This window comes from Ranitomeya variabilis, chromosome 8 (assembly GCF_051348905.1).
Source record: "Ranitomeya variabilis isolate aRanVar5 chromosome 8, aRanVar5.hap1, whole genome shotgun sequence".
In the NCBI taxonomy this organism is placed as follows: Eukaryota; Metazoa; Chordata; class Amphibia; order Anura; family Dendrobatidae; genus Ranitomeya; species Ranitomeya variabilis.
Window position 1 is genome coordinate 215,409,694 of NC_135239.1, and position 27,952 is coordinate 215,437,645.

At 48.9% G+C, this 27,952-nt stretch overlaps 2 protein-coding genes across 8 annotated transcripts in view; one reads left to right on the forward strand and one right to left on the reverse strand.

Moving 5' to 3' along the window:
• Window positions 1-27,952, forward strand: part of CYB561D2 (cytochrome b561 family member D2) — a 260,718-nt gene that overhangs the window by 14,706 nt on the left and 218,060 nt on the right. The window lies entirely within an intron of this gene.
• On the reverse strand, window positions 231-27,932 carry PARP3 (poly(ADP-ribose) polymerase family member 3). Of its 7 annotated transcripts, none has more exons than XM_077277012.1 (13): window positions 27,817-27,932; window positions 24,303-24,531; window positions 24,020-24,154; window positions 23,273-23,467; window positions 22,416-22,542; window positions 22,118-22,341; window positions 21,432-21,590; window positions 21,066-21,152; window positions 6,152-6,329; window positions 3,247-3,393; window positions 2,122-2,778; window positions 1,477-1,695; window positions 231-467 (listed from the first exon to the last, which is right to left on the reverse strand). In XM_077277012.1, the coding sequence occupies exons 1-11, from the start codon at window positions 27,903-27,905 to the stop codon at window positions 2,609-2,611; spliced, it is 1,740 nt and encodes a 579-aa protein (XP_077133127.1). In that variant the 5' UTR covers window positions 27,906-27,932; the 3' UTR covers window positions 231-467; window positions 1,477-1,695; window positions 2,122-2,608. The 7 variants fall into 7 exon arrangements, with proteins under 7 accessions (XP_077133127.1, XP_077133126.1, XP_077133123.1 ...); XM_077277011.1 differs by having other exon boundaries at window positions 1,477-1,960; XM_077277008.1 differs by having other exon boundaries at window positions 1,477-1,960; window positions 2,015-2,778.

Consider the following 27,952-nt stretch of genomic DNA (forward strand, 5'->3'; position numbering starts at 1 on the left):
TCAACAGAAATTAAACAATGTTGCAAGAATCTAAATTCAATAGTTAGTGGTTCTGACAATTCTATTGGGGGGGGGGCACCGCTCAGACCAGTGCATCTCCCAGTGAGGGTCCGCAGACAGCAGCAATCAGTGGGGGCCACGGCCAGAACATACAGGGGACAATAACTTATACAAGGCTGTGAGAGCAGGACTCGACCCACTGCCATTACATAAGCACCGGCCCCTTAAGATTCTTATTATTCCAGCTTTTCTTTATTATGAACGATGTTTATACAACAAAGGAAAAGTAACAAAACGCAAATGTAAATAATAAACAGACAAATATGTAGCAGAGAGGAGTGCAAAAGCCAAGGAGTCCCAGCACGAGAGATACCGGCAGGTTGTCAGCAGTATACAGGGGGCCGACAACCTCTCACACAGGATATACCGGCAGGTTGTCAGCAGTATAGAGGGGGGAGGCAGACAACCTCTCAGGGCTGTCCCACACGTCCAGATAATTCCGGTACCGGAATAAATCGGTACCGGAGTTATCCGTGTCCGTGTGCCTGGGAACTCACGGAGGCCATACGAGCGGGACACGTGTGCCGCCCGTATGGCGAGTGGGTACCACACGGAGCGTGTGGTACCCACTCTGTATGGTGCTGAAGCTGCGATTCATATCCTCTCTGCAGTAGCGTTTGCTGCAGAGAAAATATGAAGAATAGTGTTAAAAATAAAGATTTAGGTGTCCGCCGCCCTCCCACCCCCTGTGCGCCCCCCCGCTGGTCAGAAAATACTTACCCGCCTCCCTCGCTGCTTCCTGGTCTGGCCGCGGCTTCTCCTGCATGCGGTCACGTGGGGCCGATCATTTACAGTCATGAATATGTGGCTCCACCTCCCATAGGGGCGGAGCCGACTATTCATGATTGTAAATGATCGGCCCCACGTGACCGCATACAGTAGGAGGCGCGGCCAGACCAGGAAGCAGCGAGGGAGCGGGTAAGTATTTTCTGACCAGCGGGGGGGCGCACAGGGGGTGGGGGGGCGGCGGACACTTAGATCTTTATTTTTAACACTATTCTTCATATTTTCTCTATAGCAAACGCTGCTACAGGGAAGATATGAATACCGGCTTCAGCACCATGTGGGGGGGACAGCGCTTACTGTAGCGCTGTCTCCTGCACGCACACGGACCCCAGACGGAGAATGTCCGTGTGCGGTCCGTGTTTTACATGGACCCATTGACTCTATTGGGTCCGTGTAAAACGTGCGCTCCCACGAACACTGACATGTCTCCGTGTTTGGCACACGGAGACACGGTCCGCAAAAAATCAATGACATCTGCACAGATGCATTGATTTTTATGGGTCTACGTGTGTCAGTGTCTCCGGTACGTGAGGAAACTGTCACCTCACGTACCGGAGCCACTGACGTGTGAAACCGGCCTCACACAGGATATACCGGCAGGTTGTCAGCAGTATACAGGGGGCCGACAACCTCTCACACAGGATATACCGGCAGGTTGTCAGCAGTATAGAGGGGGCCGACAACCTCTCACACAGGATATATCAGCAGGTTGTCAGCAGTATACAGGGGGCAGACAACCTCTCACACAGGATATACTGGCAGGTTGTCAGCAGTATATAGGGGGGCTGACAACCTCTCACAGGATATATCAGCAGGTTGTCAGCAGTATATAGGGGGGAGGCAGACAACCTCTCACACAGGATACATCAGCAGGTTGTCAGCAGTATATAGGGGGCTGACAACCTCTCACACAGGATACATCAGCAGGTTGTCAGCAGTATATAGGGGGCTGACAACCTCTCACACAGGATACATCAGCAGGTTGTCAGCAGTATATAGGGGGCTGACAACCTCTCACACAGGATACATCAGCAGGTTGTCAGCAGTATAGAGGGGACGAGGCAGACAACCTCTCATATCGGCAGGTTGTCAGCAGTATACAGGGGGCGACAACCTCTCACACAGGATATACCGGCAGGTTGTCAGCAGTATATAGGGGCCCGACAACCTCTCACACAGGATATACCGGCAGGTTGTCAGCAGTATACAGGGAGCGACAACCTCTCACACAGGATATACCGGCAGGTTGTCAGCAGTATATAGGGGCCCGACAACCTCTCACACAGGATATACCGGCAGGTTGTCAGCAGTATAGAGGGGCTGATGCTGTAGAATAAGGTGTTAATGGTCTGACATTACAATGCTCGTTACCCCGTCTTCGCTCCTTTCTACACAGGGGGGGGGGGGGAACATTATTTTGGCCGATATCTTAGTCCTCATGCAGAATACGGCGGTAGTTTCATTAATCTTGCAGAAGACGTCATTTACATATCTTTTTTCCCCCAAGAGGCGTTGTCTTGTATGTGAGACTCCCCAGGACAAACCCCTCGCAAAGGGAAACGATGCCCCCTAAAAGAAAGGATTTCACTTTACATTTGCGGCTGAGCTCCTCTAATGCTTCACTAATGTCTCCTTCACACAGACGCTCTACAGCCTCATGGTGGGCGGTCAGGAGCCGTCTCCGGATAAAGCAGCTTCTTCCATATTCAGGGGCTATGGGGTCAATACCTAGAAATGAGGAGGAGGAGGAGCAGGACACAGCCTAAAACTGCAGTAACAGGAGGTAGCGCAGCCGAGCCTGACTCTCCTGATACACCAGGTACTCGCTCTGAGAGAAGTGGGAGTTCTTGAACTTGGACATGTTAATTGGTTTTCCTTGTGGAACAATAATCTTCCTGCCATCCAACGTCAGCTCATGGTCCATGGAGGGATCTATGGAAAGAAATCAACGAGATCAGGGAGAGTCACTGTGTACATACATTACTGCTCCTGTATTATACTCCAGAGCTGCACTCACTATTCTGCTGGTGCAGTCACTGTGTACATACATTACTGATCCTGAGTTACCTCCTGTATTATACCCCAGAGCTGCACTCACTATTCTGCTGGTGCAGTCACTGTGTACATACATTACTGATCCTGAGTTACATCCTGTATTGTACTCCGGAGCTGCACTCACTATTCTGCTGGTGCAGTCACTGTGTACATACATTACATTACTGATCCTGAGTTACATCCTGTATTATACTCCAGAGCTGCACTCACTATTCTGTAATGGACAAACATGCTCATCTGTGCTCCTTTATGGCCTGGTTTAGTTACTCTGAAGTATTAGACACTGTGTGTTATGTAATGAAGTATAAACCTGCATGTGGATAATGTGTTCTGTGGGATTCGCACCTGGCTCGGTTATTCCACGCGCCACAACGCTGTCATAGCCCTTTGGAGCAACTCTCAAAGAAGAATCGTCACTTGTAATATGGTACTCTTTCCCCAGCACCACTTCATTTAAGAACATGATTCCTAGACGACTGGAGGTGCAGCCGACTGCAAGGAGAAAAACCAACTAAATACAGATATTCAACAGTCAATCAAAGTATACTTCTAGCCCTTAAGGGGCAGTATTATAGTAGTTATATTCTTGTACATAGGGGCAGTATTATAGTAGTTATATTCTTGTACATAGGGGCAGTATTATAGTAGTTATATTCCTGTACATAGGGGCAGTATTATAGTAGTTATATTCCTGTACATAGGAGCAGTATTATAGTAGTTATATTCTTGTACATAGGAGCAGTATTATAGTAGTTATATTCTTGTACATAGGGGGCAGTATTATAGTAGTTATATTCTTGTACATAGGGGCAGTATTATAGTAGTTATATTCTTGTACATAGGGGCAGTATTATAGTAGTTATATTCTTGTACATAGGGGCAGTATTATAGTAGTTATATTCTTGTACATAGGGGCAGTATTATAGTAGTTATATTCTTGTACATAGGAGCAGTATTATAGTAGTTATATTCTTGTACATAGGGGCAGTATTATAGTAGTTATATTCTTGTACATAGCAGTATTATAGTAGTTATATTCTTGTACATAGGGGCAGTATTATAGTAGTTATATTCTTGTACATAGGAGGCAGTATTATAGTAGTTATATTCCTGTACATAGGGGCAGTATTATAGTAGTTATATTCTTGTACATAGGGGGCAGTATTATAGTAGTTATATTCTTGTACATAGGAGCAGTATTATAGTAGTTATATTCTTGTAGATAGGGGCAGCATTATAGTAGTTATATTCTTGTACATAGGGGCAGTATTATAGTAGTTATATTCTTGTACATAGGGGCAGTATTATAGTAGTTATATTCTTGTACATATGAGCAGTATTATAGTAGTTATATTCTTGTACATGGGGGCAGTATTATAGTAGTTATATTATTGTACATAGGGAGCAGTATTATTGTAGTTATATTCTTGTACATAGGAGCAGTATTATAGTAGTTATATTCTTGTACATAGGAGCAGTATTATAGTAGTTATATTCTTGTACATAGGAGCAGTATTAGTTATATTCTTGTACATAGGGGCAGTATTATAGTAGTTATATTCTTGTACATAGGGGCCGTATTATAGTAGTTATATTCTTGTACATAGGGGCAGCATTATAGTAGTTATATTCTTGTACATAGGGGCAGTATTATAGTAGTTATATTCTTGTACATAGGGGCAATATTATAGTAGTTATATTCTTGTACATAGGGGCAGTATTATAGTAGTTATATTCTTGTACATAGCAGTATTATAGTAGTTATATTCTTGTACATAGGGGCAGTATTATAGTAGTTATATTCTTGTACATAGGAGCAGTATTATAGTAGTTATATTCTTGTACATAGGGGCAGTATTATAGTAGTTATATTCTTGTACATAGCAGTATTATAGTAGTTATATTCTTGTACATAGGGGCAGTATTATAGTAGTTATATTCTTGTACATAGGGGCAGTATTATAGTAGTTATATTCTTGTACATAGCAGTATTATAGTAGTTATATTCTTGTACATAAGGGCAGTATTATAGTAGTTATATTCTTGTCCATAGGAGCAGTATTATAGTAGTTATATTCTTGTACATAGGGGCAGTATTATAGTAGTTATATTCTTGTACATAGGGGCAGTATTATAGTAGTTATATTCTTGTACATAGGGGCAGTATTATAGTAGTTATATTCTTGTACATAGGGGCAGTATTATAGTAGTTATATTCTTGTACATAGGGGCAGTATTATAGTAGTTATATTCTTGTACATAGGGGCAGTATTTATTTGAGCACGGTCCTCTCGTTTTCATCATTTTTAGGGTTTGCATTAGGATGATTGTTGGAGAGGGGGCTGAGGTCCCTTGCGCTGTTGGTCACTGAGATCCGGCAGAATTAGGCTAACTTTCCTTGATGTACAATAACACATTGTATTGCGGTACCGTGTTAGCCAGAATAATCGATGTGAATACTTTTCTGCCCAATGATGACAGAAGTCTTCTCGGAGTGATACCTTTATTGGCGAACCAGTAAATACTACTTTTGCAGTTTTCAGAGCTCCGCGGCTTCTTCTTCAGGCCGGATTACACATAGATGAATAAACAAAAGACACATTTCAGGACACTACAGTAGGACATTTGTTCAGGAGGTGGAGCGTGATGCCTCCTAAAATAAGCCAAGGAATTCAAGTTCGGCATTTTCTTCCTAATGGACGCCTGTGGGAAAACATCTCTCTGGAGCAGGACTCTGTATAACACTTAAAAGTCTTAATACTAAAAGGTCATTTTAAGGACAGAGAAAGAAAAATTTGGGAATTCAAACTGATAGAGATGATCAATTCTTTTCACTAGGACTCCGTGTAACACCAGGATTTACGAGTCACTACATGGACACAATTCACACCTCCACCAGACGGAGTCCAGATAACTAAGAACATTATTCCTCCTCTCCATTTGTAAGAAAATGGCTAATTTGATTTCCTTGGCTGATCTTTAGCCCCCCCCCCCCCCCCCGAACAAATGTCCTCCTGTAATATTCCAGAAATGTTCTGCCTTTTTCTTATTCATTTATTTGTAATCTGCCTGAAGGAGCCGCGGAGCTCTGAAAGCTGCAAACATTATCTTCTCCTTCGCCAATAAAGGGATCACTCCGAGAAGACTTCTGTCATCATGGGGCAGATTAGTGTTCTCAGCTAATGTTCCTTGATATTTTAGATTTCCATCATGGTGGATAATCTGGACAGTTTTCTTTTCATCCTCTTACCGTATCCGGCAGATTTGCTGTTCTCAGAAGCGAAATATATCCCTCTGCCCACACGTCCCCCAGAATGGGGCATTATGCGCAGGCCACTTTTCAAAATCGCCGCCACCACAGCCACGTTGGTTCCGTGCCACAGCAAGCGGCGGTTATCTAGGTCCTGGTGGGCGCCGAGTCTTTCCTCCTAGAACAGAAGAGACAGAAGTGAGCGGTCTGCAAACCAAGACCTACGAGGAACGGTTACAGGATCTGGGAAGGTTTAGCTGCAAGAAAGACGACCGAGAGGAGACTTAATGGCCGTCTACAAATATCTGAGGGTCCGTCACAGTGTAGAAGGATCATCATTATTCTCTTCTACACATGGAACCACAGGAAGCAATGGAATGAAACTGAAAGGGAGAAGATACAGATTAGAGATTAGAAGGCTGACAGGGCGATCAATGAGTGGAACAGGCGGCCACGAGAGGTGGTGAGTTCTCCTTCAATGGAAGTCTTCACACAGAGGCTGGACCAACATGTGTATGAGGTGGTTTAGTGAGTCCTGTATTGAGCAGGGGGCTGGACACGATGACCCCGGGGGTCCCTTCCAACTCTACCATTCTATGATTAATTCAGAATATTATGGCTGAACACTGGTCACCAACAGGTTTACAGAAGATTTGGGCCTTCATCAGTTGTGTCCCCCTGTGAGGTGATGATGGTAGTGACGCTCATCTACCCGTGCAGGTAGCAGTGACATTTGTTCAGAGGTTTGTATTGAGACATTACTATATCTCTAGCGCCCCCTGCAGTCTCACAACATGTACAAGCTGTAACTTCACTACCAACAAATATATATATATACACCCAAGACCTCACTCAGCACCAGAGACGAAAACTAAATAGGTTGCGGTCTCAGAATAAGGGAACACGAGCCATCCGTATCTTTATTTTTACAAGGTTCTGAATTTTTCTTTAACCACTAAAATATATAGAAACCCAATAAGCGTCTGTGCACATGTTCAGTGTCTGCAGCGGAAAAGTCTGCTGAAAATACTGGAGTGTTGGCAGAACAAATGTTACCTAAGATACATTGTAGCATTTTAAATCTGTTTATATGAATGGGAAAAAAATGCATCAAAAATGCGACAAACTGAAAGAATTGACCGGCTGCAAATGTGAAGCTGCATCAAATCTGCAAGGAAACAGTAAAGCTGCACGAGGCTTCAGCGATCGCATCCACTTCACTGGAACAGTAAAAAGCTTCATAGATGAAAATGCAATGTATGAACAGACCCCGAGTTTGGTTTGGGCGACATTGTACCGACCTGGAGAATTATTGCGCCGACCTGGAGAATTATTGCGCCGACCTGGAGAATTATTGCTCCGACCTGGAGAATTATTGCTCCGACCTGGAGAATTATTGCGCCGACCTGGAGAATTATTGTGCTGGGTCATTTTTAATGCAGAATGAACATTGTTAAAACAAAACCCTAATAACAAATATGGAATTTCCCCATTTTTTATCATTTCACTGTTTTTTTTCCCTGTAGGGTTCTACTCACTCCACTGCGGTTCAGGTCGGCATAGAAAGCGGTTTCCAGAAAATGTCCAGGCTGGTTTATTACAACTTCATAAACCGCTCAGGAAACCAAAACAAAAAGACAGTCTTCTCCATACAATAGTCCACACAGGGGTAAAGTAAATAACAGTCCACACAGGGTGCGGCTTCACCCGCTCGGGTTAGTGTCCAGCTCTCCAGTCCTTTAGCAAACACAAGCAATACTGGAGATCTGCACACCTCCAGACACAGACTATGGAGGAGACAACTGGTCTCCATTTTATCTGCAGTACCTCGCCCTGGGGTGGGATATGTGAGCAGCCAGTCCCACCCATCTCTGACGGCTTGAAAACCCGACCCTGATAAGCCCCAATAACCATCAGCACTATAAGTGCTGGAGCATGCTTTCCCGGGCTTACGTCACAGAGGCTACCAACCTCAATGATACACATCTCCCCTTCAAGGACCCCATTTCCAATACCTTATATGGTAAAATAAGTGATGTCATTGAAAGCTACAACTTATCATGCAAAAAACAATCCCTCATATGGTTAAAAATAAAAAAGTAATGGTTCTTAGAATAAGGAGGAATGAACACAAGCGCTCACATACCCGGGTCCATAAAGGCTAAAAACAAAGTGGTGCGCCTTGGACCAGGTGTAGACGGCTGCATTTCATGGTCCATGTACAAAGCCCAATTCTGGACCATCTGCAGATCTCTGGCCCTCAGCTCAGCAGCCCCATGTAAGTGTAGGCGGTTCAGACCAATTCTGAGCCCGGCGATCGGTCTGGGCATTGTGCTCCGTACAAGGACCCCGGAATCTTGGCCTTATTTCCATCCATCAGACCCCAGAGGCCCCTAATATTTGCGTCCCCCCACAGCAGTTGTGGAACGGATTCATATTAGAGCAGATTTCGGCTCTGTTCACATGCAGCGGCTTCCTGATAATTTCCATAAAAAGTATCTGCTTCTCACAGTGCGAGCAGCAGCCCTGATAGCAGAAATCTCCAGCACTCGCTTTATTTTCTGCGGCACTAAGAAAGTGCAAAAACGGGCAAAGAAGCAGTGTTCTGCAGGACTTCTGGGAACAAAAACTAATTTTATTAAACCTGTAGTGTAAACAAATCACACAAGGAATCCGCAACAAAAACTGCAGGAAAACGCAAGGTCTGAACACAGTCTGATCATTCCTGACTACAGGGGAGAATGCGGCCATAATGACAGTCACAGCGGTTACTAACAAGCCTATTTCCCCAACATGCTGCATGGTCTTACATAGGACTGCAGGTGGCATCTACTGCACTATCTGTACGCAGAAAGATATCACTGTGTTATTACATAGGACTGCAGGTGACATCTACTACATTATCTGTACTGGAGAGTTATCACTGTGTTATCTGTGGTGTTACATAGGACTGCAGGTGACATCTACTACATTATCTGTACTCAGGGAGTTATCACTGTATTATCTGTGGTGTTACATAGGACTGCAGGTGACATCTACTACATTATCTGTACTCAGTTATCACTGTTATCTGTGGTGTTACATAGGACTGCAGATGAAATCTACTACATTATCTGTGCTCAGAGAGTTATCACTGTGTTATCTGTGGTGTTACATAGGACTGCAGGTGACATCTACTACATTATCTGTACTGGAGAGTTATCACTGTGTTATCTGTGGTGTTACATAGGACTGCAGGTGACATCTACATTATCTGTACTCAGGGAGTTATCACTGTATTATCTGTGGTGTTACATGGGACTGCAGGTGACATCTACTACATTATCTGTACTCAGAGAGTGATCACTGTGTTATCTGTGGTGTTACATAGGACTGCAGGTGACATCTACTACATTATCTGTAATCAGAGTTATCACTGTGTAATATGTGGTGTTACATAGGACTGCAGGTGACATCTACATTATCTGTACTCAGTTATCACTGTTATCGGTGGCGTTACATAGGACTGCAGGTGACATCTACTACATTATCTGTACTCAGAGTTATCACTGTGTTATCTGTGGTGTTACATAGGACTGCAGGTGACGTCTACTACATTATCTGTACTCAGAGTTATCACTGTTATCTGTGGTGTTACATAGGACTGCAGGTGATATCTACTACATTATCTGTACTCAGTTATCACTGTGTTATCTGTGGTGTTACATAGGACTGCAGGTGACATCTACTACATTATCTGTACTCAGAGTTATCACTGTGTTATCGGTGGTGTTACATAGGACTGCAGGTGACATCTACTACATTATCTGTACTCAGAGAGTTATCACTGTTATCTGTGGTGTTACATAGGACTGCAGGTGACATCTACTACATTATCTGTACTCAGAGAGTTATCACTGTTATCTGTGGTGTTACATGGGACTGCAGGTGACATCTACTACATTATCTGTACTCAGAGAGTTATCACTGTGTTATCGGTGGTGTTACATAGGACTGCAGGTGACATCTACTACATTATCTGTACTCAGTTATCACTGTGCTATCTGTGATGTTACATAGGACTGCAGATGACATCTACTACATTATGTGTACTCAGAGAGTTATCACTGTGTTATCTGTGGTGTTACATAGGACTGCAGGTGACACCTAGTATATTATCTGTGCTCAGAGAGTGATCACTGTGTTATCTGTGGTGTTACATAGGACTGCAGGTGACATCTACTACATTATCTGTACTCAGAGAGCTATCACTGTGTTATCTGTGGTGTTACATAGGACTGAGTGTGGAGGACAGGTGCGCACAATCAGTCACACCCTGCTGGGAGCAGCACCTGTATTGTGAGCTCCAGGACTTCCAGCAGGAGGCCCAGAGTCTGCCTCTCTTCTCCCCAGAGAGAGGCAGGCTTCCTGGGAGGCCGACATGGCTTCCCAGGCTTCTGTTCCCCGGTCTGTGCCGGCGGGGGACAGAGAGCAGCAGCAGCAGCAACCGGCCCAAGAGGGACTGAGGAGGTCAGGACGGGTGAAGAAAACCTTCCCACCTACTCCAACCCTGAGACGGCTCATCGTCCGCCCAGAGAGGAAGACAGGGGCACCCCAGGCCCCAGGAAGGAGAGCCCAGGAACATCCTGGGGGGAGAGGAGCTCCGGCGAGTCCACGAGTACCTTCTCCTCCCGAGTGGTCGCCATGCTACGTGAGTATGAGGACGCCGGCAAAGCACTGACCGGGCTGAAGGAGAAGCTGCGGGAGGCTCGGATCCTGAATACCCGAGCCTCTAACAAGGAGAAACCTGTGACCTCCCAGAGGTTAAGAGCCCTCAGAGATGAGGTGGTCCGGTTAGTGCTCCTCCGGGAGGGGATTGAGAAAAGCGCAGGTCCCTTCCTGGAGAGGTTTAAGAACCAGCGGCGGTTCTCAGAAATGAAGGGGTTAAATACCTCAGGAGAGCCGCCAGCCGGCGTCCTAAGCGAGGAGGAGGAGGAGGAGGACGCCGATGTGGTTGTGACTGGAGTCCTACAAGCTGGAACCAGCCGGGAGAGTGAGTCGCAGAGCCGACAACAGGGAAGCGGCCTCCCGGCACGGCAGAGGACTCCGACAGCACAGGCTGGAGTGTCAGCGGAGGAAGAGGAGGAGGGCGGTCTGCTACAGGAGATCCGACAGCTGGAGTCTCCAGTGAACCTGGACCGCTTCTCCTTTGGTGAGGACGAGCCAGCAGAGGAAACTAAGAAGAGGAAGAAGACAACGAAGGAGACCACACGGTAGGTGGTGAGTTACAGATATGTACTGATGGATGATGTTACACCTACCACCTCCTGTGTAAACCCCACCAAACCTAAAGGCACGGGCTCTGCAGTGGGTCCGGGGCATAGGCAAGGTGGGGAGAGGAGGAGGACGTCCGGCGGTGCTGCCGTCTGTGCGGGGAACAGTGCAGGGGGCGAGGCTGTGGAGGTACTCACGGCGCCGGACATAGGGGACCCCGAGGAGTTTCCCTCTCTGCCCTCCGCGGCTAAGCCGGTTATCACCGGGGCTGAGGAGGGTGAGGTGGGTGTCCACGCCGTTGCGAAAGGGGGACGGTGTGGGCAGACTCCATCCCTGCTCACTACGGCTGAGCCGGCCGACGCCGGGGCTGTGGGGGGCAGGTCCGAGGAACATGGTGCGGCGATAGGGGGGCGCACTGTTGTGACAGGGGCGCAGTGCGCCTTAAAGGAGAACAGGCACGCAGCTGTGACAGGAGAGCAGCGTGTCCAAAAAGGACAGAAAAAGGATAAATCATCTGCAGGGAACACGAGGCGCCCTGCTGCGACAGGGGGACAGAGTGCTCCAGCACCCCAGCATGACACCAGGACCGCGAAGTCTGTGGGTGCGGGGCAGGCGGCGCCCCCCAACAAGCAGCGGGCCCAAAATAATAAAGTGCAAACTGCTGCAGTGGGGGGGCAAGGCGCTCCAAGGACACAACAGAGAGTCAGCACCAATCAAGGGAAATCGGGTGTGGTGCTGCACCCCTCCCCCGGTCCGGCAGGTGTGAGTGCAGAGAAGCCAGCAGAGGAAGGAATGGATGTGATTGTGGAAGGTGCAGAGAACAGTGGGACAAATGGTGGTGACAATACTGGTAATAAAGTGACGGGAAGTGGTGGCAGTGGTAAGGGGAATGAAAGGAGCTGTGCAGGAAATGATGGGAGTAGTAGTGGAGTGAATGGTGGGAGTAGTGGTGGAATGAATGATGGGAGTAGTGGTGGAGTAAATGATGGGAGTAGTGGTGGAGTGAATGGTGGGAGTAGTGGTGGAGTGAATGATGGGAGTAGTGACGTTGCCAATGATGGGAGTAGTGACGTTGCCAATGATGGGAGTAGTGGCGGAGTGAATGAGGAGAGCTTTACTGGTGTTGGTGGAGGGGAAGCAGGTAGTGGTCCCGCTGCCCCCCCAGCGGTGGCGGGGGCTTCAGCCCCAAGCTATTCAGCAGCTGTCACTGCTGGGGGCAGTAGTGCGCCCTTGTCTGGTGACCCTGAGGAAGGTGACTTGCAACAGCGCTTCCTGGACGCCCTGAGGAGAGGGGAGAGTTCCATCAATGTAGAGGGGAGGGAGGTTGATCTGTCTTTCTGGATAGAGAGACACAGTCTTTCCGCCTTCCGAGATAGAGGGGCAGAGACTGTCTGGTCTCTGCCGACACCGGGGCAGAGGAGTAACCGTAGGAACGTGGCCCGTCTCCAGTGGGTAAGCAAGGATGCCTGTCCTGATCAGTCAAAGGTTGCTGAGCTCCTGCTGGGGATAGGCTTCGTGGCATATGACATCTTTGCCTTGATCCATCCCTATGGGACCTCCTACTTCGATGTCAGCTTCGTGAGACCGGAGGGCCTTGAGCTTTTCTGGTCTCGCCATGAGCTGGCTCGGGGTCGCCCCGAATGGCAGGGTTTCCTCGCTGTGGCAATATCCCGCCAGAACTCGGTCAGGAAGGTGACCGTTTTGACCAGTAACGAGTCACTTTCCTGTGTCGACATCTCCACCTGGGTTGGACGATACGGCGACATCGTCGGTATTCCGGAGAAGACCCTCGATGAGCATGGTATCTGGTCAGGAGCCTGGACCTTCATGGTGAAATTGAAGGTTTCAGGAAACACCGTTACCCATATCCCTTCCTCAACATTTTTGGGGAGGGACAGGATCTTGATTTTCTACCGGGGGCAGCCTAAGGTCTGTCACAGGTGCGGCAGCCCCACACACTTCAGTGCGCAGTGTACCACCCAGAAATGCGCACTGTGTGGGGACCTCGGCCATCTTGCTGCTACCTGTGGCAGGATTAGGTGTAACCTGTGTGGTGACCTCGGTCACCCGTTCAGTCGCTGTCCGCGTTCCTTTGCCAATGCGGTCCTGAAAGCGGCAAGTGCGGGACAGGCGAAAGCCGGGACTAATCTCGCCGGTGAAGGGACCAGCAGAGGCGGAGGAGGCAGGGAACCGGTGAGGAGCAGGCTGCCGCCATCCAATATCAGGCGGCAGGAGCAGCGCCATGGGAAAAGGGGGCAGGGAGTAATGACCCTAAACTCTGACCCGGGTGCTTCACTTGCAGCTGAGGATCCTAAAGACGGCGAATTGAGCGAGGAAGTCAAGAGACTTGAAAGAGAGGAGCAAAAGGACGCCATGTCTGCCCAGGAACCTTCATCCGGTGACAGTCTGGATGAGGGAGAGGGCGAGTGGTCACAGCAAAAGAAAAAGGGTAACAGGAAAACAACTAAGGATAAGAGGGGGTCCGGGCCTCGAGCCTCCTCCTCGGAGTGCGACCCCTCTGACTCCGTAGCCCTGATCCAGGTGCCATTGGAAGGTCCAGCCGCCCCCCCTCTGGTGGATCTCTCTAACCGGTTCCGGGCCCTCCAGGACTCCCCTCCAGAGGGGGGCGATGGGGACCCGGGGCCGGAGGTTGCGGACAAGGTTGTTGGGGCTCAGGAGGTCGCTGGGTCTTCTTCTCAGGGGGCAAATACAAAGCCTTCTGGGGGGGGGGGGACTACCTCGGGACCACCAGACAAGGGCCAGAGTGTATGTAAGGAGAGAATGGATGAGTCAGTTTGTCTTAAGCGCACTAAAAACTCATCATTGTCAGAGGAAGAGGGTGAAACTGTTGGGGGTGGGAAGAAAAAGGCTATCTAATTCAATCAATCATGATGGCGGCACCCACCCCGTTGACGCTGGCAACCATTAATGTTGCCAGCATAAAGTCAGATGTGGCAAGGTACACGGCCTTTCATTTTCTCGGCCAACTTGACGCCGACATTTTGTTTTTGCAGGAGACCAGGTTGACTGACCTATCAACCATGCATAAAGCAAGGCGGGAGTGGAGGCACGGGCCCTCCTACTGGTCTCTTGCGGCCGAGTCGTATAGCGGGGTGGCGGTCCTTTTTAAGACCGCAGCGGTTGAATGCAGACGATTGATCGAGTTAGAAATGGGGAGATGCTTGATCCTAGATGTCTCCATGGGGGGACAGGAGCTTCGGCTCATTAACATCTACAGTCCCCAGTCCAAGTGGGACCGCAAGTGTCTCTTCATGAAGATCAAACCTTACTTATTTTCGAGTCGGCAGGTGGTCTTTGGAGGGGATTTCAACAATGTCACGAGACCCTGTGATAGAGGAGGTTCCGTAGACCGGCTGGCTTACGACTGCGTCGCGCTAAATAGGATAGTAAGTGAGGCACGCCTGGTGGATGTCCACATCCGGCACAACACAGGCCACGCGGGGTTCACCTTTTTTAGAGGTAGTCAGTGCAGGTCTAGGTTAGACAGGTTTTATTTGAAGGAGGAGGCCGTTTCCTCGCCGTTGTCGGTTGTGGAGGTGGAATTCTCCGATCACTGTTTGATTATGTTTTCTCTGAGCGTTACAGAGACTCCTCGGATGGGAAGAGGTTATTGGAAGCTGAATTCGTCACTCCTTGAGGAAGAAGCTGTAAGACGGTCCTTTGAGGAATTTCTTCAGAGCCAGGTACCGCTGCTGGGCCTAAGTAACACTAAGTCGGAGTGGTGGGAGATGTTCAAACATCGGGTGGCGAGATTCTTCCGGCAACTCTCGAACCTCAGAAGCCTGAACAGGGATCGTCTGTATCAGAGCCTGAGGAGGAGACTCGAGCATCTTGTCTCGACTGGGGGTAGCCGCGAGGCGATCTCCAGTGTGAAATCCTTGCTAATGAGGTGTCAGTACGATAGGCACGCATCTTTGGTTTTTGAGAGGGACTACGGGAAGTACTACTCGCCCGACCCCTACAGAAGCTGCAAGATGTCAGTGAATAGTAAGATAGTGACGGGGCTGATGGACAGTACGGGATCCCTGAGAAGGTCCAGATCAGGGATCTTGGAGGTCGTCAGTTCATACTACTCGCACCTCTTGGGAAGGAAGGAACTGGATCGTGACAGGATGTCGGCTTTCCTGGCTGAAGCTGTTCCTGAGCCAGGGGCTGACCTCTCGCTGGGCGGTTTGGCAGAAGCGATCAAAGAAGAGGAAGCGAGACTGGCGATCGATGGGCTCCGGCCCAAAAAATCGCCAGGTCCGGATGGCTTAACATCCGAGTTCTTTAAGACCTTTAGGGACTCCTTGGTCCCCCTCTTGACTCAGGTGTTTAATGAGTGTCTCTCCTCGGGCACTCTGCCGAGATCATTAAGGAGGTCGGCTCTGATCATTTTGTCAAAGGGTAAGGATCCATCACGCATTGAGAATTGGCGTCCCATATCACTTCTCAATGTGGACAGGAAGGTTTTGGCTAAGATACTCTTCAACAGGCTGGTGAAGTTTGCGCCGCGGCTCCTTTCGGAGGCCCAGCACTGTTGCGTTCCTGGCCGTAGCACTTTCAGTGCTGTTCTGGGTGTCCGAGAGGCCGTGGAGCAGGGCAGGGCGGGCCTTTGGAAGGGGTTCTTGCTGACCCTGGATCAGGCAAAAGCCTTTGATCGGGTTGACCACGAGTACCTCTGGTCCACTCTTTTGAGGTATGGTCTGCCTGGAGGGTTTGTGGACTGGCTTAAGACCTTGTACGCAGGGGCTGAGACTTTCCCTCTGGTAAACGGGTGGATTGGACAACCTTTCGGGGTAGGGTCCGGTGTCCGCCAGGGCTGCCCTCTTAGCCCTTTGCTTTACGCGTTTGCGATCGATCCCTTCCTCAGAAGGGTCGATTGTGGGCCGTTGGCGGGGGTGGGGATGGGCGGGGTGGCGCCGGAGGCTATCCTGAGGGTAGTGGCCTACGCGGATGACGTCACGGTCTTTGTTTCTTCGCAAGGGGAGGCGATGGTGGTGATGTCAGAAGTGGAGAGCTACTCGGAGGCATCCGGGTCCAAGGTCAACCAGGACAAGTGTGAGAGTCTCTGGCTGGGAGGCGGGGATCCCGCGTTTGATCTTCCGGACACCCTCCCCGAACCCCAAGAACATGCCAAAGTCCTAGGCATCGAATTTGGCCAGGGTGATTACCCCACGAAAAACTGGGAAGGCAGAATCAAAGGTGTCGCCCAAAGAGTGGACCAATGGAAGGGTTGGTCTTTGACCCTGAGGGAAAGGGTTGACCTGTGCAAAGCTTTCCTGCTCCCCTTGCTAATCTACCTGGGCAGCGTCTGTGTCTTACCAAAGCCTCTCTGGACACGGGTCTACAGTCTGTTCTTCCAGATGTTATGGGGGAATAGACTGAACCTAGTCAAACGGGAGGTCACTTACCGCACGAGGAGACTAGGGGGGTTGAATATGGTAAACCCCGTGGTGTTCCTAGTGAACACCTTTTTGAAAGTTAACGTGGCAAACCTCTGGAAAGAGAGGGCTCCTCCGTGGGTATTCTCCTGCAAGGGATAGTTTCAGCCTTTCTTCCAGGAATGGGAGACAGGGGGAAGATTGAAGGATCTCCGCACACCGCACGGGCATCTCCCGGCTTATGTTACCCCGGTTCTGAAAATGATGCGCCGGTGGGGTCTGGGAATGTGGGAAGTGAGGTCCCTCCCGAGGAAACTCCTCGACATGCGGGTCTTGCTTTCGCATTTTCAGAAACCATTGGTCCTCAAGGACTGCCCAAGTCGGGATCTAGAGGTTGGGTTAAGTTTGCTAAATTCTAGCAGGATCCCCAAGAAGTATTGGGACTTGACTTGGCGCTGCTTCCAAGGTAAGTTGTATGTGAAGGGCAATTTGAAGCACAGGAGCTCCGTGGACAGGAATTGTCCCCGTGAGGCTTGCGCTACCATGCTGGAAAGCATGGAGCACTTCCTGCTTCATTGTCCTTTTAATACAGAGGTGTACAACAGGCTGGGCGCTTCCATTGGTTGGCCGCGGCTGGCCACTCTGTCCTATGCCGAGTGGGCCTATGGAGCGTTCAGAGACCTCGGGAGAAGGGACCGAGCCACTTTATTCTTAGTCAGCGCAGTGGTCAGGTACTTCACGTGGAACGCACGAGTTTTAGTTTCGACGCAGAGTAAAATCCTCCGTGTAGATGAAGTTTGTAGCAGCATCCTAGGTGCCCTGGTGAAGGTGCGTTCTCTGGAGTGCGAAAGACTGGGTGCCCGGAGGGCGGCCCATCTCTGGAGGGGTTTCTCCTTCGGGGTGCCTTAGTCCGTTAGCGCTCCTATATCCTGGTGGTGGGCTGATATCTTTACACCCTAGATTTTTGTTTTGTATCTCTGTTCCCTGAATAGAAGGTTTGCAGGCATCGAACTTGAGCCTTGGGTGGTGAGTATGTAGGTTGTGAAGTTGGTTTATGTATATATTGTATATAGTGTATTGTATATATTGTATATAGTGTGTATAATAGAGGGTCTTAGTTAGGTTGGGTGGGGGATTGGGGGGTTTCAACAGCGGTGATATGAGACTGATCTGGCCTGGCCCAGGCCCCGCCTGGGGAAAAACTTTGGGGCCTGATCCTAGCTCGGATAATTCCTGAACTTTGTGGCCAGAGTTGGATCAGGGGTGGCGGGATAGTTAGTGTAGGTGTGTGTATATATATATATATATATATATAAAAAAAAAAAAAAAAAATTAATAATAATAATTTTGTACAGTGTATTGTATTTAGGTTTGTTGTAGGGTGTATGTGGCGGTGCAAGCGGGTGGCTGTAAGGTAAGGCAGTGGGACCAGTAGGGTTTTGTTGTGTTTGCGGCGTTGCATAAATCTGTATATAATGTGTTTATAGTGTATATTGTTTATAATATTGTATATAGGACGGTGTGAATGTAGTTGGGGTTGTATATAGTAGTATGAATGAAGCTGGGCCGGGGGTCTTGTATGATTTTATACTATTTACTATTTATAATTTTTACAGGGGTATTAATGTAAGTTATGAGTATTTTGTTTGTTGTCTTTTCTTTTTGCTTTCTTTATTTAATTGGAATTTTCTTTCTTGTCCCTGATTAGTAGGTTTCTTTTTTTGTCTTTTGTGGCCGTCTGATTGGAGCTTTGTTCTTATGTTTTGTTTTGTTGTGTTCTATTTGTAGTGTATCATAGTTAGTGTCATGTGAAAGTATTTTATTTAATAAAAGACTCACTGTTATCTGCGGTGTTACATAGGACTGCAGGTGACATCTACTACATTATCTGTACTCAGTTATCACTGTGTTATCTGTGGTGTTACATAGGACTGCAGGTGACATCTACTACATTATCTGTACTCAGTTATCACTGTGTTATCTGTAGTGTTACATAGGACTGCAGGTGACATCTACTACATTATCTGTACTCAGTTATCACTGTGTTATCTGTGGTGTTACATAGGACTGCAGGTGACATCTACTACATTATCTGTACCCAAAGCGTGATCACTGTGTTATCTGTGGTGTTACATAGGACTGCAGGTGACATCTACTACATTATCTGTTCTCAGAGAGTTATAACTGTTATCTGTGCTGTTACATAGGACTGCAGGTGACATCTACTACATTATCTGTTCTCAGAGAGTTATCACTGTTATCTGTAGTGTTACATAGGACTGCAGGTGACATCTACTACATTATCTGTACTCAGTTATCACTGTTATCTGTGGTGTTACATAGGACTGCAGGTGACATCTACTACATTATCTGTACTCAGTTATCACTGTGTTATCTGTGGTGTTACATAGGACTGCAGGCGACATCTACTACATTATCTATACTCAGAGTTATCACTGTTATCTGCGGTGTTACATAGGACTGCAGGTGGCATCTACTACATTATCTGTTCTCAGAGAGTTATCACTGTGTTATCTGTGGTGTTACATAGGACTGCAGGTGACATCTACTACATTATCTGTACTCAGAGAGTTATCACTGTGTTATCTGTGGTGTTACATGGGACTGCAGGTGACCTCTACTACATTATCTGTACTCAGAGTTATCACTGTGTTATCTGTGGTGTTACATAGGACTGCAGGTTACATCTACTACATTATCTGTACTCAGAGTTATCACTGTGTTATCTGTGGTGTTACATAGGACTGCAGGTAACATCTACTACATTATCTGTACTCAGAGAGTTATCACTGTGTTATCTGTGGTGTTACATAGGACTGCAGGAGACATCTACTACATTATCTGTTCTCAGAGAGTTATCACTGTGTTATCTGTGGTGTTACATAGGACTGCAGGTGACATCTACTACATTATCTGTACTCAGAGAGATATCACTGTGTTATCTGTGGTGTTACATAGGACTGCAGGTGACATCTACTACATTATCTGTACTCAGAGACTTATCACTGTTATCTGTGGTGTTACATAGGACTGCAGGTGACATCTACTACATTATCTGTACTCAGAGTTATCACTGTGTTATCTGTGGTGTTACATAGGACTGCAGGTGACCTCTACTACATTATCTGTACTCAGAGAGTTATCACTGTGTTATCTGTGGTGTTACATAGGACTGCAGGTGACATCTACTACATTATCTGTACTCAGAGTTATCACTGTTATCTGCGGTGTTACATAGGACTGCAGGCGACATCTACTACATTATCTGTTCTCAGAGAGTTATCACTGTGTTATCAGTGGTGTTACATAGGACTGCAGGTGACATCTACTACATTATCTGTACTCAGAGAGTTATCACTGTGTTATCTGTGCTGTTACATAGGACTGCAGGTGACATCTACTACATTATCTGTACTCAGAGAGTTATCACTGTGTTATCTGTGGTGTTACATAGGACTGCAGGTGACATCTACTACATTATCTGTACTCAGAGTTATCACTGTTATCTGTGCTGTTACATAGGACTGCAGGTGACATCTACTACATTATCTGTACTCAGAGAGTTATCACTGTGTTATCTGTGGTGTTACATAGGACTGCAGGTGACATCTACTACATTATCTGTACTCAGAGAGTTATCACTGTTATCTGTGGTGTTACATAGGACTGCAGGTGACATCTACTACATTATCTGTACTCAGAGAGTTATCACTGTTATCTGCGGTGTTACGATTTTTGCATGGCGGCGGCGGTTGTCCTATGTCTCTGCCCTGATTGGTTCTCGCCTCCATACTTTCTATGGCTTTAAGGGTATGTGTCCACGTTCAGGATTGCATCAGGATTTGAAGCCAAAACCAGGAGTGGGTGATAAATGCAGAAGTGGAGCAGATGTTTCTATTATACTTTTCCTCTGATTGTTCCACTCCTGGTTTTGGCTACAAATACTGATGGAAAATCCTGACCAAATCCTGATGCAATCCTGAACGTGGACACATAGCCTTAAAGCCATAGAAAGTATGGAGGCGAGAACCAATCAGGGCAGAGACATACCCTTATACTCGCAGATTGAGCTCTATAACCTCACAATGTTTGGCGCCACCTAGTGGCCGATCCCGGCTCTGCACCGTGAGGACAGGGATTTGCTCTGGATTATGGAGCATCGGGGTCGCAGCATTTAGACGGCGCCTCGAGTGTCGCACAAATATTGTAACATTCTAAGGAGTTTTAATAACCCGGCCCCGCGATTAATGACCGACCTCAGTTTCCCGGTCCACGCGCCAGACGTTCTTGATCTTCAGCTTCTGGTAGGACGACCCCGTGTGCTTCACATAAGTGTCGATCACCTGCAACACAAGACCCTCAGGTAAAGCGCGTCACTCCTCTGGGTGGGACCGCTGCAATAAACGGCTGCTGTCCTGCTACAGGACTCTGTGCTGCACTCCTGCTTTACACTGCAGCTCACCTTCAGCACAGTAAAGCCATCATCAGCTTATCTGCACTGAATAGCGCAGTCTGAGCCCCTCTGATCCTCCGCCATGCTTTACACTGCAGCTGGTTTTTGGCTGCTGTGCATTAGTGATACAAGCAGGTAAATGTTTGGGGTCTTGTAGGCTCGTGATCACCTTGTATTCTTCATTCTTTGGGTCCACGACGCTGAGCTCACACTTGAGGAGCTGATAATCTACGTCCAGGGGGTGCGGGACCTCGCTCAGCGCTGCCTCCTGCTCCTGCTTCACCTTGTCCGCCTGGAGGGTCTGCGCCAGCTCAATGTCTGCCAGGACCTGACGGAGGAACCAGAAGGAAGGACTGACACCGAGCGACGGGGGCAGCAGATATGGGGGTCTACAGCGAGGACAGAAAACTGCTCCGCACCAAAGATTACACCGGACCCCGCTACCCCTACACCAGGGTAGATTACACCGGACCCCCCGCTACCCCTACACTAGGGGAGATTACACCGGACCCCCGCTACCCCCACACCAGGGGACATCACACCGGACCCCCGCTACCCCCACACCAGGGGACATTACACCGGACCCCCGCTACCCCCACACCAGGAGATTACACCGGACCCCCGCTACCCCTACTACAGGGGACATCACACCGGACCCCCGCTACCCCCACACCAGGGGAGGTTACACCAGACCCCCGCTACCCCTACTACAGGGGACATTACACCAGACCCCCGCTACCCCACTCCAGGAGATTACACCGGACCCCCGCTACCCCCACACTAGTACTTATATTCCCCATTACAGAACACGGTGGGCTTCTAGGACGGACCCCTTTCTTACACAACTGTCCGTACCAGTAGCATGTCCTTCTTGGCCTGCAGCACCACCAGGCTGTCGATGACGGGGGGCGTCTGGCGGCCGAAGTTGTGGGGGATGATGGTGTAGAAGCGGGAGGACAGCTCGCTCAGCTTCGCCTTTCCCGCCCTCTGGTCCAGCGCGGCCTGAAGATCCTCCAGGGCATCGAACCCCTTCGCTATCTGCGCTTTACTCAACTTCCCCAATGGCATCTTCTTTATGTCTGAAATAGAGACCTGACGTGAAGCCACCGCCGCCGGCCCCCCGCACTCCACCCTGCGCGGATCGGTCACACACCTAGGTTCATGGTCTGCATGGCGTCCTTAAACATGTCGCTGCTGAATATCAGGGACACCAGGTCTTGGGTGGGCTTGTCCAGAGAGCAGGGTCGCACCTTCTTACACACTCCGTCCACGGTGTCCACCTGTGGAGAGAAGAGGGGAAAGCTCCTGAATATTCGGGATCTCTTCACTTCTGATTGGCCAAGGTGGAAGACGTAAGCTGCTCGGCAGGGCGCGAGAATCAATATTACAGGGGGTGCGACCACGACCGGGCCTGTGCGGTAGGGAGAGTCCGCAGACAGTGATTTCACCTGGATGTGCGAAAGCACAAATGGATCAGGACGTTATATCAGGATGAGGAGACATTATACCAGGATGAGGAGACAGGCACATTATATTAGTATGCGTGGGGGACATTATACCAGGATGAGGGGGGTCATTATACCAGCATGGGGGGGACATTATACCAGGATGAGGAGGACATTATACCAGGATGAGGAGACATTATACCAGGATGAGGAGACATTATACCAGGATGAGGAGACATTATACCAGGATGAGGAGACATTATACCAGGATGAGGAGACATTATACCAGGATGAGGAGACATTATACCAGGATGAGGAGACATTATACCAGGATGAGGGGTGGAGGGCATTATACCAGGATGGGGGGTGAGGAACATTATACCAGGATGTTGGACGTTATACCAGGATGAGGGTCATTATACCAGGATGAGGGGGGACATTATACCAGGAGGATCTCGGAGAAGCTCACGGTCATTTCCACCGATAACCAGGACACACAACCTGTGAGTGGAGATCTCCTTTGGACTGACCGCAGATGGTGGTTGGGATCTGCTTCATCTCTCACCTTGACCACGGCCTCGCCGCCTTCTTCTTCATCGTCGTGCTCCACCTCGATCATCGTGTACTTTCCCGGATGCGGAGTGAACTTCTCTCTGTCCGACCAGTTGTTTTTCGTTTTATCCTTAAACTTCTTCTCAAAGTCTTTTGTGGCAGCGTTCACATCAGAGAAAAAGGTCAACTTGGACTGACCGACCTCGCCCTGCAGGACACAAAGTGGCCACACAGTGGTGGTGAGGGGCATTACAGGAAGTGAGGCGGGGGTCCTACAGGGGTCCAGGTCATCATGGCTCCCATAGGCCCATTCAATAAGGCGAGTGTCAGCTCGAGGCTTTGTGCTCTGTTCACATTGGGGGATATTCTCCTATATCAGAATCTGTGCAATGTAAGATGCAAACATCTCTGTGATCCCCGGCGAGGCCTGATCTCTGCAGCCTGAGAGCAGAACTGTGAGTGCAGCTCTGGATGTGACTGGAAGAGCCCACCATATGTAAGGAGAGGCAATGTGAGGAAATGATTCAGACTGTTACATAGTAGCAGAAAGCAGCGAGCTGTGAAGAACTGCAGCCTGAGAGCAGAACTGTGAGTGCAGCTCTGGATGTGACTGGAAGAGCCCACCATATGTAAGGAGAGGCAATGTGAGGAAATGATTCAGACTGTTACATAGTAGCAGAAAGCAGCGAGCTGTGAAGAACTGCAGCCTGAGAGCAGAACTGTGAGTGCAGCTCTGGAGAGTGCAGGGGCCCTCACTCACCACCCGGCCCCAGCGGTTCCAGCAGTAGTAGGTCTTCTTGCTGTCCGTGCTGTGCAGCAGTTGGATGACGTAGAACTTGTTGTTGTTGTGCCCGATGTTGGTCTGGTTGAGCATACAATCGTAATCCTCGTAGACCTGGTGGCACCAAGAAAAGACGATGATGGTAGAGAATAGACCCTTATTGTCCAGATTCATTCCCGCCCACCCCATCATCACCCCGGAGCTGAACTCTGCTGTCCCCGCCTTAGGCCCGCAGTACAGATCCGTGCCGCCGGTTACTCACCTCCATGTTGCCTTGTCCGCTCACTGAACAGGCCGAGTCTATTTTCGCCTTCCCTTTTTTCTCTGTTGTCGCAGCTTTAAGAGCTTGGACGGCGCTCTGGAAGCGGTCCGGGGCCGGGATGGCCGCCTCTTCCTCCTCTTCCTTCACCTCCGCCTTCACCTTCACCTTGGCTTTCTTCCCTTTGCCGGAGCCTTGGGCCTGAGACGCTGCTCTTCTCTTTGGAGCCATTCTGTGACCACAAGTAAAGGTTGTGCCTCATATAACGTCCATTGTAACTTATCCTCTGCTGACGGTTCAGAGTGACGCTTCCCCTTTAAGGATCGTCATCCTCTGAACGTCAGTGATGTCACATCCTGGTGATACATTGTTACTGTTTACATTAGTTTCTATGCAGCATAGACAAAGCACTGGAAACCATCAGTAAGCTGCTGCGGAGCCATCGCTGTGCCGGGGTTATCTGCCGCCTACAAGGCCTGGATACTGTGGGTGGTAGGAACACAATGCACAGTATCTAGTGGTGCCATCAGCTGGATCGGCAGCAGTCCTTCCTTCACCTGCTTGTTGATGGTTTCCATACACAATGGATTAAGATATGGCAAACAGCAAAAAAATAAAGATGTTTAAGAAAATGTTGAATTGGACATCAAATTAAGGAACGAATGTTAATACAATGTATCACTGACCACAGAAGCTCACAATCAAGTCATCACCTTCATGGAAAGCAAGTAACCCATCAGTCTCTGCCAGGGAGACAAGTGATGGACGGACAGCAGCACAATGATGGTGGTTGTACTACACGTATGGATTGTGCTGAACGCCATAGTAACAAACAGGAGGGGTGGGGGACAGTCACTGCCGCCCCGGAGGCAATCAGCCGCATGCAGTCACTGCCGCCCCGGAGGCAATCAGCCACGTGCAGTGACTGCCGCCCGGAGCCAATCAGCCGCGTGCAGTGACTGACGCCCGGAGCCAATCAGCCGCGTGCAGTGACTGACGCCCGGAGCCAATCAGCCGCGTGCAGTGACTGACGCCTGGAGCCAATCAGCCGCGTGCAGTGACTGCCGCCTGGAGCCAATCAGCCGCTTCTGGTGACTGTATGATTACAAGTTGTTGTTTTGGAAACCTAGGACATTACGATACTAATAATAATACAGTCAAAACTGCAAGTCCGGCTAAAGGGGCATCTGCTACATCTACAGCATCCTGTGGCATTGCAGCTGTGACACTACAATTCCCAGCATGCCCTGTCAGGGGTGTTCGATGAATTTGCCTTTCCACCAGTATAGAGGGGGTTCTGTACTGTTAGACTCTGTGCCCGGAGGAGTTGTCATAGTGAACTCCGCTCCACAGCTCGGACGCTTTACAGAGATCCGGACTCCAGACTTCGATTTGAGAAAATGGAAATTAAGTCCAATGTGTGGAGGAGCCGCGAGAGCAGGCGGTCACTATACTGAGCGCGGGGCCCCGGAGCCTCCTGCACTAGGGGCCCCAGGTAAGAAGAGAGCGGGAGCTTCCTCCTACACACGGTCATGTGACCTCCTCCGCCAGCAAAGAGTTAATGGACTTGTCAGGTGAACCTTCAGCCCCAGCGCTGCACCTGCCGCCCCTCACCCAGCGGTCACATGACGCCGCCGCGCCCAGCTCACCTGTCAGCCTGCAGACAATCCTATATATACATATATCTCTATCTATCTCATTACAGGAGTATACGGCAGACTGCAGCCAATCCTATATATATATATATATGTCCCCAGGTGATAATGGTGGGGTGGGGTGGGGTGGGGCATTACCTCCGACAACGTGTCACGTTCCTATAGTGTTCCCAGCACTACTGCTCTATATGTATATATATTACAGGGGTATACGGCAGGCTGCAGCCAATCATGTGTATATATATCTATTACAGGGGTATACGGCAGGCTGCAGCCAGTCCTATATATATATATATCTATTACAGGGGTATACGGCAGGCTGCAGCCAGTCCTATATATATCTATTACAGGGGTATACGGCAGGCTGCAGCCAGTCCTATATATATCTATTACAGGGGTATACGGCAGGCTGCAGCCAGTCCTATATATATCTATTACAGGGGTATACGGCAGGCTGCAGCCAGTCCTATATATATCTATTACAGGGGTATACGGCAGGCTGCAGCCAGTCCTATATATATCTATTACAGGGGTATACGGCAGGCTACAGCCAGTCCTATATATATATATATCTATTACAGGGGTATACGGCAGGCTGCAGCCAGTCCTATATATATATATCTATTACAGGGGTATACGGCAGGCTGCAGCCAGTCCTATATATATCTATTACAGGGGTATACGGCAGGCTACAGCCAGTCCTATATATATATATATATCTATTACAGGGGTATACGGCAGGCTGCAGCCAGTCCTATATATATATATCTATTACAGGGGTATACGGCAGGCTGCAGCCAGTCCTATATATATCTATTACAGGGGTATCCGGCAGGCTGCAGCCAGTCCTATATATATCTATTACAGGGGTATACGGCAGGCTGCAGCCAGTCCTATATATATATATCTATTACAGGGGTATACGGCAGGCTGCAGCCAGTCCTATATATATCTATTACAGGGGTATACGGCAGGCTGCAGCCAGTCCTATATATATCTATTACAGGGGTATACGGCAGGCTACAGCCAGTCCTATATATATATATATCTATTACAGGGGTATACGGCAGGCTGCAGCCAGTCCTATATATATATATCTATTACAGGGGTATACGGCAGGCTGCAGCCAGTCCTATATATATATATCTATTACAGGGGTATACGGCAGGCTGCAGCCAGTCCTATATATATCTATTACAGGGGTATCCGGCAGGCTGCAGCCAGTCCTATATATATCTATTACAGGGGTATACGGCAGGCTGCAGCCAGTCCTATATATATATATCTATTACAGGGGTATACGGCAGGCTGCAGCCAGTCCTATATATATCTATTACAGGGGTATACGGCAGGCTGCAGCCAGTCCTATATATATCTATTACAGGGGTATACGGCAGGCTACAGCCAGTCCTATATATATATATATCTATTACAGGGGTATACGGCAGGCTGCAGCCAGTCCTATATATATATATCTATTACAGGGGTATACGGCAGGCTGCAGGTAGCGACCCTCTCAGGGTGGGGGGCAGATGCGGTGAATCCCCCCGGCGGCTGCTGCACTTCAGAGATCATTTCTGACAGGATCTTGTGATGAGTCCGGTGAGCAGAATCTGGAGATCCCCCAATGTCAGCCGTGTGATGCCGCCTCCGGGGTCCCACAGCAGCCGCTCTAGAGGGACCTCCTAATGCGCCACTGGTCACATTGCGCAGGCAGGACAGGCTGGGACTTGTAGTTCCACACCGACTGTAAAAGTTTCCGCTGTACACTGTTGGGTCTTCGGTCCTGCCAGTAAGAGGCGCAGCTGAGGAGACCCCTGTACTCTCTACACCGGGGGTCCGCGCTGTCTGTGGGCACTTACCTGCCGACAGGTGCGGGGTCCCGCGTGTAAGGACCGAGAAGGGCCTGAGACTGCGGAGCGGGCAAGTCACGGCAAGCCTGGCCCCGCATACACCGCTCCGCCCCGCCCCCTGTGCACCGCCCCGCCCCCTGTGCAC

Coding starts and splice junctions, on each gene's coding strand:
- PARP3 (XM_077277012.1), bottom strand. CDS start 27,905: ATGCGGGGCCAGGCTTGCCGTGACTTGCCCGCTCCGCAGTCTCAGGCC. Junction 22,543..23,272: donor GCGGCGAGGCCGTGGTCAAG/GTGAGAGATGAA, acceptor TTCTCTCCACAG/GTGGACACCGTGGACGGAGT. Junction 22,342..22,415: donor CATGCAGACCATGAACCTAG/GTGTGTGACCGA, acceptor TCTCTATTTCAG/ACATAAAGAAGATGCCATTG.